This window comes from Uranotaenia lowii, chromosome 1 (assembly GCF_029784155.1).
Source record: "Uranotaenia lowii strain MFRU-FL chromosome 1, ASM2978415v1, whole genome shotgun sequence".
NCBI classification, from domain to species: Eukaryota; Metazoa; Arthropoda; class Insecta; order Diptera; family Culicidae; genus Uranotaenia; species Uranotaenia lowii.
This window is the reverse complement of record NC_073691.1, coordinates 87,484,599-87,503,182: the sequence shown is the minus strand read 5'-3', so window position 1 is coordinate 87,503,182 and position 18,584 is coordinate 87,484,599. Positions and strand designations below refer to the sequence as shown.

Sequence of the window (18,584 nt, the reverse complement as noted above, 5' to 3'; positions counted from 1 at the left end):
AATACGAAACATGTGTTTTTTTCTCGATTTTTCAAAGATAGCTGTTTTTTTTCAAACTTTTTGTGAATTTGCAATTTCTCAGATTTTCTTACACTTGAATTCAACTTAGCACTGGATTTTAAGTATATTAACGAAAGATTTCCGCAATATTTATATTTACCAGAAAGTCAATTTCATACCGATTATAATGGTGTAATTACATAAGTGCTGCGATACTTTATGATCTTGAAATAAAAAATCAAAAAAATATATCCTTATATGCAACGTATAGCTTCTAACTTCAGCTTTCTTGGACACTGAGTGATTTTTATTTTGAGCATTCTGAAGCTGATCTACTGTCCTTTTTCCGAAGCAAGTTTTTTCGATTTTTTTTTTCATAGACTTCGAATAACGGAAAATTGAAATATTGTATCTACCTTGTCTGATAAACATATTTTGGAGTTACATTAAGAGGTTTCCAAAACTTTCAATTTTGTAAAAATCGGTTGAGAAACAATAAGGATATAGCGGCTTTATGTGAGGAGTGTCAAATTGACACTCAAGGTCTGATTGAGGAGTTTTTTTCCTGGGCTTTCAGGGTGCGTCCGTTAAAAACGTACTGATGCAAAATTAAAGATTTAAAGAATTCATTGAGCATCCCTGAAGAAATTGTTTTTTTTTGATGCACCAAAATGAAGTTACAAGCCGCCAAACTTCCAATAGTGTCATATTAGACCGCTGCAAGCTTTGTATGGAAATTTCAAATTTTTAAAATTTTACACCTCCCATTACTTTTTTTGGTTGTTTTTTCTGCCAAAAATAGCAATAAAAATTTTGGAAGCGACCCATAGTCCTATTTGCCGCTAGTAGTATTCGTGTCATAATTCAGGAAGTGTCACTACTACTTTTCAATTTTGGGAACATTAACCTCAAAAACGACCATGTTCGTCGGCTGGTTTTGGCACTGAAATTTGTACCGAGAGTTTTTGAGGTTAATTGTCCCGACTCATCTGTACACGCTCAGCAAGTATGCGTAAGAAATGTCAAAAACAACTCTATTCAGTCCTGTATTAGCGCAACGAGTTTTAATTTTGTATGGGAATTTGTATTGGAAAACAAAATTTTTCATTCAAAAATCGCGAGAGATGTATTTACTGTGAGTTCCAAAAAATTTAACTCTGGATGAAAAATATTCCTTATTTCTTGCAGTACTATTCATGTGAAAGTACTATTCAGAAAAGTTATTCGATGTAATAAAAAAAAATTTTCAAAATATTTTTTTCAAATTTCTGCGTTTTTTCCTGCTTATTTGCAAGCTGTGTAACCATAGGATGGTAACAAAAAAACCCCAAAAACTGCTTTGCATTGCCAGAGAATTTATTGGTTTATATAACCTTTGCAAAAACATTTCATGCTATCATTAACAGCTCTAGCAAACAAAATCCGCAATTTTTAAATACTTTTCAATGGATTCAGATTTTTTATTTTGAAATGGTTGAAACTTTTTTCATGAAATTCTTAGCTGCTTGTGATGTTAGCAAAAAATGAAGCTTAATAATAGTCAAAATCAAAAATCAAAAGCCCACTTCATATCAAGCTTATTTGAATTTTCTGGGTGACTTAATGTGCAAAAATTTCTTCTTACATACAAGTTTCCATACAAAAATTGAAACACGTTGCGCTAACTCAGGAATCAACCAAATTATTAACCCTTCGTTTCATAAAGCTACAAATCTGCAACAATTAATTAAAACTGTTCTAAATTTCACATTTAGCTAAAAAGTCAATTTTTTTTTCGATGGGTATAATATTTCTAACTTCAAGATCACGTTCAATTAAAAAAAAAATATTTTCAGGGTTTAAAGGTACAAAAAAAACCAACTTGAATCTGAAAAATATGGAATGTGGAAAAAGCCTTATTTTTCAAACTTCTGGCCTAGTGTAATTCATATTGAGAATTTTTTTTCGACTCAAAAAAAATATTTTCGAATTCCCACTAAAGTAATTCACATATTAAACAAAATTTGAGAATTTTTTTTTGTTTTTTTCTCTGATATAATGGGTTTTCAATAATTGTTGCAAATTTGCAACACCATGCAACGGTAGTACCCTAGCTAGTTACATGGGTTCCATAGTGTGTTTTCGAAACTTGCATCGTTTAAACAGTGTATTTGTTTCCCGGTAAAAGTGTTTTCGTTATTAATGATTTATTATCATGTTATAGCTGTATTAGGAGAGGGGGGGGAGGGGATGGGTGAAATTGAACCCCCCCCCCCCCCCTGGATAAACATGGCCCCGAGGTGAAAAAATAAAAAGTTTTTCTCTAAACCGTTATCAAAAACTAGAAAAATATTACTAAAAGTTCAAAATTTAACAAATCTTAAACTAGGACGGGTCCGAATAATTAACTTATTTATGATTTGTAATTCAGCGTATGTAAAACACATTATTTTGTTTTTTTTTCATGGCTCGTTGATATTACAAATACATATTTTGAATAAAAAAATTGTCAGATTCCTTCATAACTTGCAAAATAAGTATACACCAATTTTCAAAAGTTCTGCAATATTGAACATGATTGAAATTCAAGTACGGGGCTTTATCCAGAGAGTTTAAAATAATAACAAACAACGTATACTTTTTTTCATTTTCCACTTGAAAATTCAGTACTACCTGCCAACATTCGATAACCGAGGTTTGAAGTATTGTTTTGCTTTTTTTTCTTAGAGATGAATGAATGGTTTGATTGAAAATTACAATCCCCATTATTTTTCACTAAAGTATAACCCGATTCATATAATGAATCGACGAAAAATGCTCTTTATTTAAACTTATTCAACCTTTTCCTGAGAGCTCTGGAAGTGGATTTTAATTTGAAACTTTTTGTTATTGAATTAAGTTTTATTTTTATTTCTATTTTTAAACTGATTTCAAGTTTGAATTCTAATTTTAGAATCATGTTCCATATTCTAATGCTCATTCCGAAGAAATCATTATTGTTCCTTTAATTTTGCTAACGAATGATAGTTAACGATAGATAGTTAGATAGTTTAATGAAATTTGTAATTGGATCATTCCTTCAAAACTAAATTGAGACTTTGCTCTTCAATACTCAAGTTTGTTTATTAAAACTGGCATATAGTTATGATAAGATTTAAGATTTAGAATCTTTATCAGAACCAATTTAAATACGTTTTCGGAATTGATTTGTGTTGATTTGTTCAAGGTTATGTTCAGAAAAGTTGTATAGGTAAGAAGCTTTCTATTTATCACCTTCAAGCAAACGTAAGGAATAATTTCCTCAGTAGGTGGTATATTATCGCATAACTACTCCTAGCTAACCTTTGTGGTCTAGTGGATAAGCTGGTGCGAGTCTGGTTCCGATGTGCCAGGCTGGATTCGATTCCCGGTATCGGCGAGAAAACTTTTGGGTTCGAATCCCAATCGACAGGTAAGATGTGTTTCCTCTTATAACTGATTATATGAATGTTTAACCAGCTGCCAGCTGGCCAGGTATATACACGGATGCCGGAATACCTCTAAGTAACCTGATTGACTCGTTCTTCCAAAATATACCTACATCAACACAATACTTCACTCCATAACAGTTCATACGAAGCCATGGGGTCAGTCCAATAATGCATGTGAGCACATACTTCACATACTTAGGCAGAAACTGCGGTGAATTCGTGCACCCATGGTGGATAACCAACATACATAACTACTCCGAGCTGAATTCTCAACTTTCACGGTGTCCAGAAATCTAGATTTGCGAAGTTCCTGTGTGAAATCTATTATTAGTGCAAAAGAAATTAGGAATAAGCATTTATTTCCAGTTGTCTAGTGTGAAGAACAAAAAGGGTGTAACCGTTTCATGTTGTTGCAAATTTGCAACAATTAATATTTTTGCCAAATAACCGAAATATGTGAAAATAATATTTTTTCATTATTTTTCCCTTCATGTATTCATTATTGCGCACTATTGTGAATTTTTTCGAGAAAAAATAAAAAATCATGAAATGAAGGGTTAAATTTTACACTGATGCTGATTTACACTGCATTTTTGCAGCGGTCTAGTGTCATATTGACACTCAAGAGCGGGTTAGGGTTAATGTTATACATTGAACTTTAAAAATCATGTGTACAAAATCTCTAATCAAAAATGTTTGTGATTTTTCTTTCTTATCAAAAATACAAAATTCAACAATTTTAAGCTTTTAGCAAAGTTATAAATGATACTAAAGATTTCAAAATAGGAGACAGGTTTTGAATGCCTATATCGAGCAGGTTAAATGCCTCTATTAAGAAAACAAATAGGTTAACTATTCAAAATTTCTTCTTTTTATCATTGAATTCTAAAATCTAAGCTCTAATCAGAATTTTTCATTGAAATTAGAAGAGTTTTTTTTATTATTATTTCTAAAAGATATTACCTATATAAACATTGCGTACTCTCAGGCGCTTATCGAATTCACGAAAATGGATTCGGATTTCTTGAGATAATTTAATGGAAACTAGGCGATCAATTAATTTTGAAGTTCTTATCACGTGCAGAATAAATTTCTTTGTAAAATTAGTGTCAAGTCTTGACATGGTTCGCTCATTAACAATAATTTCTAATCCAGAATGTACTGGACCATTTTTACTCTTAAGTCAACCACACAATGAAACGGTTAGCACAAATAAGACCGAGTTGAATAATAGCAGGTTGCGTAGAGGTGAGTCCCAGAAACAGAAATAAAAAAGAAAGAAACCCTCTGGAGGAACACGAAACAGAATTCCACATTCGTAATAATTAACGGATGTCATGCGTACGATGGCGATGAGCGTGGCCAAATCCATCTCGCGTAACAGCTTCTTATGCTGGAGCTGGAGTCGGATAGACATTTTATTAACCACATGTACACCTCTTCTGATGTTGCGTATTTCATTCCGGAGGGCTTGTCTTCAAATTCCCCTCACCAGGCGCCGCCATCAAATATGCCAGCCAAACCCGACGGCATATTTACGGGCCTGGTTTACGTACGTACGAGGCCATAAATGTTATTTAGCACACGATGCGATGTGCTGGGAAAGTATTTCACACATTTGCCTAACCCCAGGAATGTGCGTTAGCTGTTGTTTTTGTGAAGAATAGCGGTTATTTGTTGCGGATATGTAAAAGCCAAATTTGTCGTGCTGGATTGCCATCATTTTCGGGAGCTTTTATGTTGCTAGCAAGGCACGACCATGCGGTCACAATAATACCAAACCAGACCGGCATCCGGGAAAAAGCTTCGTAAGCAATAATAAGGAGACTATCAAAAGGTTAGCAGGTCCCACGTTGGCAGTAAAAATTGAGCAATTAGTATATGTACTTCGACCTTCAAATGATAACATGATTGTTTTGAAATGTTTGCCTCTTCCTGATAGATTTATTATTTATTTTTTTTTTTTGGAATCGTCTACTGAATATTTTTCACATCATTCGATTGAACTGCGATGCATGTATCACTTATTGCAAACAAACAGGCGTTAAATACATGTCAGCTGCGAAAAACTTGTCAGGGATATTAATACTGCATATCGTTGGGCAGTCAAACCTGTTTATTCTTCGTAGTCCTCCCTGCAAGTAAAATTTTGAATCAGTTAATAAAGAAAAAATTCTTAATAAACATTATCTTTAATAACTGATAACATACATATTTGGACCTAATTTCATGTGTTTTAAAATCCACCGTACAAACTGTGGCTGCATCCAAAGGCTTAACTTTAGAAATAATAAATTTATAGTTCATCCAAGAGGTTCTTCCAAACTGCTTTACGGGTGTAAGATACATTTTGTTTCTCATTAGTTCACCAATTGAACGACGAACAACAAGTTAGCTACCAATAATTTAGCGGACATATCAGATCCTCTGCGGTTTGAGCCATGCCCTCTCAGAATCCAGCATAAATGTAGGGGAGGGTGGGGTATCGTGGGCCCCTTTTTTTCTTGCTTCATAACTTCAACAGAATATCATCAATCATGCCAGTTTCAAATTTATTGTGTGCTTGGTAATAAAATCTTTCTTTTTAAGTATTCCATTTATTTTTTGATTTTTTTCTCTTGTTATAATAGTTTTAAAAAAAAAGGTAATTTTTTGTGTGTTTTCAAAAATGGCGGGACTCGTTGGCCACCCCATGAACGAGGTAATAAAACAACCAATAATGCTAGAAATTTTAATTTATTATCTTGATAATGTTATTTTTAAATCTAATTCACTATTTTTTTTTTATTCATTTGAGGAAAATTTTAAAAAAATTCATACACGATCAATCAGTATCACAATTTTTACAAACAAAAATATAGGAAGAGTTAAGAACACATTTTGCATGGACTTCTCGACCACATTCAATGCATTTGATCGAATTTTGTTTCGTCAGTTCCTTCGGCATAACTTCAAAACAACATATACAGAAGTCCTCATCGTCATCTGAAGAATCAGTGCGTTTCCTCGCTTTTCCTTTTTTTAGTGCAGGTGCTTCCTTTGCATCTTTTTCTGGAATACTGCGCTTAGCCTTCTGGCGCAATTCGGAAACGAAGTCTGTCGATGTCAAAATGGCGCTTCTCATAGGCTTACGGCCTCGATTTGATTTGATAACTGGTTTAAGTGGACCCGATTGTCGCAGCTTTTCTATCATTGAAACAGAAGAACTAGCCACTGCCACAGGCTCTGAAGTGGAATTTGCTCCATGTTCACAATTTCCGGCATCAACTTTGTGTCGAATTCTGCGCGGTTCATCCGAAATTTCTTCGGCGCTGACGTCGCCTTGACACTCCTTTTGTTGTTCTGAAGAGATAAAATCCAATTCAGAGAACACGTCAGCATCAAATGGAAAAATTTCGCTAGCTTTGAACCCCATTTTTTGATTTTTGGAGTGACGGCAATATCAAGGCATTGGTCAACCACAAGTGGAATATGGTGAATATCAAAGTTTACACTAACATTAGCCCGTTTCCACGCATTTTGTTTTCTTGCGTATATCTTCTTAAATGGACCGAAAACAGAGACATCTAACGGCTGCATCCGATGTGTGCAATGCGGAGGAAAAGAGAGCATTGTTATGTCATTAACAAGTGCCTTTTCTATAACTTTAATAGACAAATGTGAAGTGTGATTTGTCGTGTTTCTTGCCGTCTTCCATTTTTCCGACTGGTTGGTCCATTTGGTTTCGGAAATGTTTCCTGGTTTTCGTCTAACTTTCTCCTAGAGTCGAAACAGAGCGCTCGGTAACTCCCACTAAACTCTTTCACAAAATGTGAGAGCTTACCGAACGATCTATTCCGACTCTAGGAGAAAACTTGTTCTCCTAGTTCTGCTTGCTCTGCTTGCACCGCTTGCTCCGTTAGTGTTTCTTCTCCTTCAACTATGCGTAAACGAATGAGTCAGATTTTTTTTCTTTTATAAGAGAATGAGTCAGATTCGAAATCGCCTCCGTATTTATACCTTCTTAGTCCTCTAGCGCACCTAGTCTGGCGCTGGACTTGACGTTTCTTAACCTTTGGTACACCCATAAAATTTATTAATTACAATAACATTTCGTTTAGTTTTTTTTTCTCTCTTTATTATTTTCTATGAAAGGTGTTAGGAAAACCGGTAGCATGTTATTATGCAATAATATAACACGCTTCTTTTTCTTTTCTTTCGAATAAACGGAATAAATTTAGCAATTTATTTTATTATTATACATATATTTCATTTCTCTTATTTACTTATCCATACTACATGATTATTAACCAGCAGAAGTGTAGGTTAGCCAGCCCGAGTGCCTGAAAACTTAATGGAATGGTTTTTCTTTCACACTCAACAACTTTTTTGCTTCTAAATACTTTTTGTTATCATCAGGAGAGCTGTTTGTTTGCGAGCCTTGGAAAAATAGATATTTTAGGATTTTGAAATTACATTTTTACTAATAGAAAACAATTTCAAATACAATCCACATTTTGTCTATTTGAAACTCAATTAATCACAATTTCTGTTCAAGTTGGTAGTATGTGTTTTTTTTCGGTTTGTTTTGAACGATTATCTAAAACAGATCTATAAATCTATTATATAAAATTCTCTTGTAACGGTGTTTGTAGTACTACTCCTCCGAAATGACCCAAACGATTCGAATCAAATTATTTTTAGAATATTTTGTAGCCATGCGAATCGGTTTATATCGAATAAAAACAACACAAAGTTGCATCAGTTGTCCGTAATAATTAAATTTGTAGTTTTTTGAATGAAATTAAAGTCATGGCTTCCATTTTTTTGAGTTTGTTTTCCTTTGGGTGGTTTGTTTTTCGTCTCCAAGGTCGAGGCGTCGCGAGCAGACGTCGTTAGAAGATAGTAACCATGGCATAGCATACTGATCAGTGAGAATATTTTGGCGCGTATTTCTCAACCAAGCATATTTTCAATGCAAGTGGTGGCGATTTGAAGCCCTGATGTGATTTTTTTGTTCTTGGTTCCTAGCTCATTTCTACAGCACATGGTTATGAATGACGCCAAGATGTGACTCAGGTTGACATTTTGCTGATCGAATAAAAAACAAATATTATATGATTTGTTTTGCCAAAATCTGAAATTGAAAAGTCAGGCATCCATTTTTAGAGATTTTTTTTCTTCGAGTGGTTTGTTTTTCGTCTCCATGGGCGAGGCGTCGCTAGCAAACGTCGTTGCAAGATAATAGTAACCAAAGCATACTGTTCATTGATCGCTGGAAAAATTTAAAAATTAAGCGCCTATTTCTCAACCAAGTACCTATATTTCTTATGCACGTGGGGGCGATATGCAATCTAGATGTGTTTTTTTTCTTGCTTATTTTATTTGTACACAGCACATGGTAATAAATGACGCCTAGATGTGACACGGATTGATATTTTATCGATCAAATCAAAACCATATAAACGATTTCAAATATCAAAACCATTTTTAATTCGTGTTATTTAAGTAGTAAATTGTTGCTAAAAAATATGAATTTGGTAAAGATAAATATGAAATAATGTTATGACACTTTGAGGACGTTTGAAAATAAGAAATTGGGAAGCTTTACATTCATTTTCGTATAATCCAATACGCCTAGAATGCTAGACACATTAACTGAACAAGAGTCTATTCTCTTCTAATTTGTTTAATTATAGAGGATTTTAACCAACTTGGCCATTCGTCCTCTCAACAAGAGTCTGTTCCTTGAAATAGATTAGATAGAATTGAAGTTTTAAAAGGCCGAATGAACTATTTGATTTTTTGCAAACGTAAATTGAAGTTATCAATAAAATAATCTACTTTTTAATAACAAAAAGTGAGGATATGCATTTTCCGGAAGAATTCCTAACTATCAACTATCAAACTAATTAAGCAAACTATCAACTTTTACAAAAAATGTATACATTATTTTTTCATCTAAAAAATGTTGGGCCCAAAAAAAAATTTGATAAAATAAACTTAATTTTTTTTTAAATCATTCACCAAAACTGTGTACACGTTTACTGTTTGTTTACACACAATTCAAGTACAAACTTAACATGAAAAGTGTGTTTTTGTTTTACATATTTTGGCTATATAGAAGAGACTTTTGATTCACTTTTTTGTTGAAAAGTTTTTTTGTGATTGATATTCCAGGGGCAGCAGATTTTTATGATGAACTTTTAATATGACCTGACAGTGTTAAAAATAATATTAATTCCTGTAATATCTTAGGTGGAATAAGTGAAAACGCGCAATTTAGCTATGAAACATCTACAATTTAAGAATTTTAACTTCTAAATGGCCAGAAAGGATATCCCGAGTGTTGAATCTGAAGCTGATATTCAAAATTATCATAAAGGTCTTTGTAAATCAAGGTCTTTTGGTTGAACAGCATTCAGTGAAATTGAAGTACCAAGCATTAATTTATTCCGGAGAAAAACTTAGGATATAGCAATGAAAGTTGATAAAACAGACAAACAAGAACAAGTATTAAATTAATTTTAAAGTCTTTTCACTGACGCATCTTAAAAGACCTATGTGTTTTCACTTGCCCCAATAAATGGGACCAATATATACTTCGATATTTCTTTTTGTCCACATAACTAATTTTTTTTTTTTTTTGAAAATATTACTTTTTCCAGAGCATATAAAAGTTGAACTATGGTGATATTCGTTAGGATTTGACCGGTGTTTCATTTTTGAAAATTAAGATTTAAAGTAAAAAAGACACATAATTTTTATTAAGGTTTTGTTTATATGATAATTTCCAGGAAATAAAATGAACTCATGAAACCATCGTAGCCTGAACAGAAAATTTATTTTTAATCTATTAAATTTGAAAAAAAAATCTGCTTATCAATTAAATGTTATTAAATCTTAAAAATATAACGTAATCGTAAATGAAATCGCAGATCACCACCAACAATGTTCAGGAAATTTAGAAATCAGAACTGCTTGAATTCAAATCTCTTTTCAAAACCAATCGTTTCTTTGATTCATTGAGTTAAAGTTCAAAGGAATTAATTTGCATTTTTTGCTTGAATAAAAAAAAAGGAATTAGCAATACACAAAATCACCAGATTTAATGCCATGACAAGTGCTGTTGGGAACACTTTAAGTTGAAATGTGTAAAGTCTATAACTTTAGTATCAGGCGAAACTTTTTGGAAATGATTTGGTGAAAATATGATTTTTAATTCAAACTTCTTCGAAGCATGTGAATGGTGAATAATAAGCTGTTTGAAAATGGTTAGTAAAATATCTTTTCTTATGTGTTTCATTTCTACAGCTCTAATAATACACCATCCAAAGCTTATTGGCAGCTGAAAGCGCTGCGTTAGGCAAAATGTTCGGCAAATACTCCAAAAATTGTCCCGATATTAAAAACAATAGAACAAAACGAAATAAATCTACTGAATGGAATACAGCAAATGAAACATACATATTATCAACATACAGTTATTTATTTAACAAGTTACAAAAATTGGATTCTAAAAGACTCGTTGAGTTTAAATTCTCTGGTTTAATTTTGATAGAATTGAGCGGGAAAGGTATAGAAGGGAAATGTAAAGAAAACTAGGAAAAATAGAAAATGGACGCCAAATTGAACATGGTAAGACGAAGTTTACCGGGTCTGCTAGTAAAGTAATAAAATCAACCACCATTTATATTAACAGGGGCTTGCTAAAACTCTTATAAAAAATTTCAAGAAAAGTGGACTTTTTTCACAAAAACTCATTGCGCAGAACAGAGATAAGTTCAATAGATCTCAAATTTGGCAGAAATACTTAAAAATGCATGAGGAACAAACCAATATGTGTCCGGCTTTGATCGGCGAAAAAAGCCAAAAAGTGAAATAGTCTAAGAGCATGCATGTGATTCACTAACAAAGGTGCCAGGTGTTTCGAAAGAAAAAAAAAAACAGGACACCACGACGAAAAAAACTGGATTTTTCATTAAACCGCTAAATTAAAAGAAAATATGCAGCTCTGCTTAATAATAATAGTCAGCATTCCCTGTACGATCTACAGTTAAAGATACACTGTATCTTTATATAGAGTTATATATAAATATATATATATATATATATATATATATTATATAGAGTTAAGAAAAAAGGAATCTCTTCGAGGAAACATCATGTTTAATTGAGATCCTGTATGTGTTTGTGTTCGTTTAGATTGTACAGGAGAATGCTGACAAGTAACTTTTTTTACTTTGATTATCGTTTATTCCAGATTTTCTCGAAATATCCATAAATCCAATCAAGATTTCGAGATATATTAAATCTGGCTGGGATGCCCGGCTTCATTCAAAATCTTTGGTAAACCATATAAAAAACTCTAATTTCTCTTTTAAATTTATAATCCTTAGATATGATTTTAATATTGCTGCTGTGCCGGTTATTGTGGGCGAGGTCCGATTGTGTTTTCTTGTGTTAATACTCCGAGGGAGTTTACACTTTCTTGTTTCTTCCGGGGACATTCTTAATTCTTGTGGTTTTTTTTTTTGTCCGAAGACCTTTATTCTGTTTACCCTTAAATTAACTTAACTTAATGCTAACTTTTTGATAGGGGGGTGAGGAATTGAACTTCTAACCGTCTGATTGAAAATCTCACCAGTTAACTGACTGAGCCTACCACCATCCCTATTGTTTCGATATGTTTTGTCCCAGATTTCACCGGAACCCATTCTCTTTGGTTAAAAAGGCCCTAGCAGCGAAAAGTCATCTGATACCTTTTCAGTTATTGGTGACATTTTTTTAAACCAGAGACACCCCTAAATCAACTGGTTATATCATCAAGATGAAAATAAAAATCAACTCAAGAACATGGGGGGCATTGAGATGGAATTGATATTAAAATAATCGTTTTTGTATTCTTATTAAAAACCCAACAGAATATTTGACCACATATTCAGCCGAATATTCGTTTTGCCGAATAGTTGAAAAGGTCAATATTCGGTATTCGGCCGTTCGCCGAATACCACTATTCGGTTAGATCTCTAATTGAGATACCGTAAACTGGGGGAACTTTGATCAGCGGGGTAACTTTGATCAACATGATTTTTTTTGCAGATAATCATCATTAACTAAGTTTAAAGTTAAAATATCTAAAAACTGTTTACTACGTTTGAAAGCCTATAAATTTAGTTACAAATAAGCTAAATTTGGTTTTTATATGAAATTTTTTTATATTATTTCAAATGTAATTTTTAAATCTTAAAATGTCTTGGTTTTTGAAGACTCACAAACAAATATCTCTCCTGATCAAATTTAAGCATTTAGAAGCAAATGGGTTGTCAAATGTGAAAGTTCCACTTTTTTCTTGGTTTGGGTTTAGTTGAAGTGTTATTTTTATGGTAATTTGATGATAATTTTTGGATATTGAAAAAAAAACGGTCATTTTCTATGAAAAACTCGTATAGAAAAAATGGCTAAAAACCCTATAAAATGATTAAGTTTGAAGAAAAAAAGAACATAGGAACAGTGCGAGGATTCAGCGAATTGCATGAAGATAAAATTTCATTTGTTTTTGAGGCCAAAATATATAAAGAAATGTTTATAATTATTGCCCCTAAATGTATGCAGCAACATTGTCCATCTTTTGAGTATATTTGTTTTCGAAAGAAAACGTTGAAAAATTCAATCGAGTCCAAACAAAAAATACTGTTATCGATATTTTGAGCCTTCTGTGCTAAATGGCATCAAAACAATAAATTTGAAGATGTTGAGATACGTTTAAACCAAAGTGGTCAAAGTTACCCCGAAACTCGAAATCTGGTTTTGTAACAAACATTTAATTATGACCACAAATGTCGTTTGAATTTACTGCAATCAATGATCATGTTTGATACTCCTCACCTCAGTAAGGGTTTTAAAGCTTTTAGGTATTACGAAAAAGCAACCCCTTCCAAAATATTCAAAAATGAATGAAAAAAGTGATCAAAGTTCCCCCAGTTTACGGTACCTCATTTTGAAAACCGTAAGTCAAGTCAAATCATTCCGCAGTTTTCAACAAAGTTGTTGAATAAATTATGATTTTTAATATCCAATATTCAATAACTGTCTTCAATGATGTCAGAACAAGTTATAATCTTAATTTTTAGAATTACCGGACTAGTGATTGGCGAAAACTGTGAAAGATTTTGAGGACACAAAAATCTTACAAAATCAGTTATTGAAAAAAACGCACAAAAATGCTGTTCCAGAATCAGAATTTCGATGAGTCATGACGATAAGGAATCTATAATCGTTCACCCAGTCTTTATAATAAAATTTTCCTTATTTCTGTCATTAATTAAGAACAAAAATATTTAAGTTCATCATACAATTTTAAATTTGCCTGAAATGAAAAAAAATTACTTAACTAACAAATAAATTATGTTATTCGAAATGTTGAACTCAAATGAGGAACTAAATTTAGCTAAACATTAACAACTGCTAGGAAATCAGTAGGAAAAAATCCGAAATTCAAAGTGCTGTATGTTGGACCAAATTATACAAATATGGCATTTTACGTTATCTGAAATGTCGTGACTAATTTTGAAGAAGATTGTTTCATTATTAATAATGCAAATTTTGAGTGTTCCTCAAAGTGTCACTATCAGACTGAGAACAAAAATTTAAAATCAAATGCTTCGCATTGAAAGTTGGATTGTGTGCACTGTTTGAGAAATCTGTTTAATGAGCAAACGTTCGAAATAATGAATCGTTTGTATGTTCTTCGTGACGTATCGATTAAACGGCAACGAAAGTGTCATTCAATTTGAGTTAAGTGCATGTTAATGAATTTTAAGTGATTGTCAGATGAACGCAAGCGATATTATGTGTGTACGATGATGGGTAAATGCATTTAATTCCGCACGTAACTGCTTCTACGAAAGATTAAACATATGTACCGAAAATGGTTATTCTGATGAAAACATTTGTGTGTGTGATAATATCGGAAGACAACCCGGTAACATTCATATTTAAAACAATATTTTCCAAACAAGGACATTCTGACGCCTGTCACTTGGCTGAAAAGGTGCGATGACAGGTCTGACAATGACGACGACGACGTTGTCACATTTTCCCCCATCAACCCAACAGCATTTCCTCTATTTTCCAGGAGAACGTCCTTTCAACCGATAGGCGTCGTCGTGCAATTATTTGTCCCAGCAGTGTGGTGCACAGAAATCATAATGTTCCGAATCCATCGTCCTCAGAAAGAACACGAGTAGGTATCGTAAAATTTCTCACTTAACCACGAGTCAGCACTCTGTCACGTTTCACTCTTTGGGTTCGGTAATTAATACCCATACCGGAACACCGGCCTCCGACCTTCGGGATAACGGGTTTCCCGGGGTGTGTATCCAATCTGAGGGATCCGAGAACTTCCAACGGCAACATGAACTCGTTGAAGCTTTGGTTGGGCACCAACATAACTGAAAAAAGCTTCGAAGCCGAAACGCCAGAAGAAAGGGCGCTACAAGGGTAGGAGGTGAACCCTTTTTCCTCCCGAACCAAGGAAGGGACAACAACCCTTCGTCAAGTAACAAACCCCTAATTATGGTTCAACTGTTGTTGAGACAAAACGTGCATCGCCATCGCCCCCGTTTTGTCCTCTTTCGATTAATTTCTGTTGCCGTTTGGCGGCCGGGGGATTTTCAGAAAATCCTACCGGAATCAAAGGCTTCCAATTGATGATTATCGAGAAAGGTCAGTCGAAAAAAGTCAAAAGGTCGTGCCGTTCATCACTACCTGGAAATGCCGGTATTGGTATTAAAATTGTTTTTTTCTCTTTTGATTTAATGCATTATTAATGTAGCTTTAATTAGTAGAATAGCTGTTTTCTGTTTTTTTTGGCAAAACATAACTCGTACCTCGTATTTAAAAAATAAAATGGATTTAATTAACTTCTCTATTTGAATTGTTTCTAGCTATTTTATCTAACTGGTCACTATCTCCTTTGCGTACATCTTATCGATAAAGCGTATACTGTACTACTGCATTGTTAACGTCAACGAACGTCAGACGAAAGTTAGAACTTATCGTAAAGAACAACCCACAAAAGACTGCTTAAAGTTTTCGAATTTTTTAAGGGTCATACGGTATATCATTCAATAATATGAAATTACTTTCATTCCTTTATTTTGTTACATTTCTATGAATTTCTTGTTCTTCCTCGTTACTGAAGTGATTCAAACACGCAAAATTTAAGCAAAAGTCTAACTATAAAGCCATTTTGAAGGCTCTTGACGAAGACTGTTGCCTTTGTTCAACGCTTCTAGTAATGGCTTTGAAAATGGAATTTCTTTCGAGCTAACATAAGTTAACCTCCCGTGCTATCGCTGAACGTCGCTTTCACAGTCTTGAAAATAATGTCCTATATTGCCCAGATCTTTGATCCCCTCGGGTTGGTGGGTCCTATAATCACAGTTGCTAAACTGTTCATGCAGTTGTTATGGTCGCTTAAAACCGAAGAAGGCCACACATACGAATGGGATCGTCCACTACCGCCGCAGTACAAGGTTGATTGGAAAACATTCCACAGGACGCTAGAGACCATCACCACCAGTAAGGTTCCACGATTCACATCACTCGCCCAGGCAACGTCGATCCAGCTGCATTTTTTCTCAGATGCCTCTGAGAAGGCGTACGGCAGCTGCTGCTACATGCGTTCCGAATGTGCCGGAACAGTACGAGTTTGTCTGTTAACATCGAAGTCGAAGGTAGCCCCCCTAACCAGCCACCACTCTATAGCCCGCCTAGAACTGTGTGGAGCAGTTTTGTCGACTACGGTGTATGAGAAGGTTTCACGTGCTCTCCAGGTTAGCGCTGACGTTTATTTTTGGACAGATTCCACCACCGTTCTCCATTGGTTACAGTCCACCACGGCACGTTGGAAGACATTTGTTGCGAACAGAGTATCCGTGATTCAGAACAAAACCGATATCAAATCTTGGAAACACGTCCCCGGTGTATCAAACCCCGCCGATGCCTTATCACGTGGAATCAGTCCAACCGAAATCTCTGACCATCCACTCTGGTGGACTGGAGCTCCATGGCTTGCCTTGCCAACGAAGGATTGGCCTCAAACAGAACTATCAAGTGCTAAAACAGTTTCCATCCCCGAAGAAAGAACATCTGTGGTGTCTTTAGCTGTATCCGATCAAACAGAAGATTTCGCCTCTAGATTATTCGGCTTATACTCCAGTTACAGCAAATTGCGCCGCACTGTCGCCTACTGTATGAGATATCTACGTGCCGTGAAGGCTGTTAGGCGAAACGAGAGACTCGAACCATTTCAGTATCTGGAATCTACCGATTTGAAGGACGCAGAACTAGCTTTGTGTCGTCTAGCTCAGAAGCAGCACTTGTCAGAAGAGATAGCCAGCCTAACTAAGAGCGGTCGTGTTTCTGCATCATCGCCATTGAAATATCTACGCGCTAGACTCGACCCTGACGGAATAATCCGACTCCGTGGTGTTCTGAGCAATGCACACCTTCCTGATCATGTCAAACATTCAATAGTTCTGCTTGCTAAGCACCCATTGGCGAGCCTGTTATCCGATTACTATCACCGAACTCTACACCCATAGAAGAGGTTGCAAAAATCCAATGCCTATTTAGCAAATCTCTGTGCCGATAATGCGCTGAAATGTGCACTGTGTCGAAGATGATATGTTTGAAAAACCGTAACTGGCATAAGGACTCGGCTCCCAACTAAAATTATGCATGACCACTACATTGAAGCGAAACAAGAAAAACATTTTATGGGATTTCCTTCCTATTGGATAATTCATCCCAGAAACAAGAAAATAAAAATATAAACTACAGCGCCCGTAGGGAGAGTCGAACTCACATCACCAACAAGATCGTCTAGCCAGTCCGACATTCTAACCAGTGTACTATTTGAGCTTCATACAGGACGAGGGATATTTGTCATAGGCTTTCTGCCGCCGAACAATCACAAAAAAAAACGCAAGACGGTGCACAGTGGGGATTTTCGAGCCAAAAAAGGTACCCAATTCAGGCAAGAACGCCTTGCATGAAAAAACAACCATTCTATATGTAAAAAACACGAGGAATCGAATGGTCTACACCGCTTTCTGATAAAATGACTCTTAACGTCTCATTTTGCCCAATTTCCCCTATTTTTTTGGGTTCAAAGATATAATTTCGATTGTAGCCATCTACCTTGCCACCAAAAAGTCATACAAACCATACTTATTTATGTAAAAATGTCAGCTGAATCGATTGGTGTACTCCAATTTTTGTTTCTACTACGACAAGTGGCTCATTTTGCCTCTTTTCCCCTTATTCAAGAATTTTTTCAAAGAAATGCAGTCAAACAAAGTGTAATCCAACAATTTTTCATCAAGAATGATCATTTTTGGTAGATTTATTCATATTCTAGCTATTCGCGTCACTTTTTTGGACTAGAATGAATACAAATGGCTAAATATCCCCAACCTCCCCTAGCTTTTTTAAATTTATGCATAAATTTCACTGCAACAATCGAGCGATTCACATACCAAATGCAAAAACCAAGTGATTTAGTGTAAAATTTGTCGCTGAATCGAGTGATGTACACCGCTTAGTGCTCAGCTTACGAGAATGGCCGCAATCACCCCGATTTCCCCTAAAATCGAGCGATATGTGGAAAAAAATCATTATAACAAATGACAATGTATCATAAAATGCACAAAAATGATTGAAACAGGTGTAAAACTTATTGCTGAATCAAATGATGTACACCGCTCAGCGTTCAGTTGTCGAGAAGAGCCTCAATCACCCCGATTTCCCCTAAATTCATTAAATTTCTTTGAAAAATACATTGTTACAAACGTGAATTTAATTTAACAGATACAAAAAACATTGAATCGGGTGTAAAACTTTTTGCTGAATCAAATGGTGTACACCGCAAAGCGTGAAGTTGACGAGAAGAGTCACAACCACCCCAATTTCCCCTAAATTTATGCAGTTTCTTGGAAAAAAACATTGTAACAAACGAAAATGCAAATGAACATATGAGAAAAATATTGAATCAGGTGGATAACTTATCGCTGAATCGAATGAAGAACACCGCTTAGCACTGAGTTGACAAGAAAAGTCTCATTTTTCCCAATTTATCTTAAATTCATT

General features: G+C 34.6%; 1 protein-coding gene across 1 annotated transcript; it reads left to right on the top strand.

The window, feature by feature from the left end:
• Positions 1-15,817: 15,817 nt before the first annotated feature.
• Positions 15,818-17,038, top strand: LOC129737597 (uncharacterized). The gene has a single exon (XM_055728757.1). The coding sequence runs from the start codon at positions 15,818-15,820 to the stop codon at positions 17,036-17,038; it is 1,221 nt and encodes a 406-aa protein (XP_055584732.1).
• Positions 17,039-18,584: the final 1,546 nt, after the last annotated feature.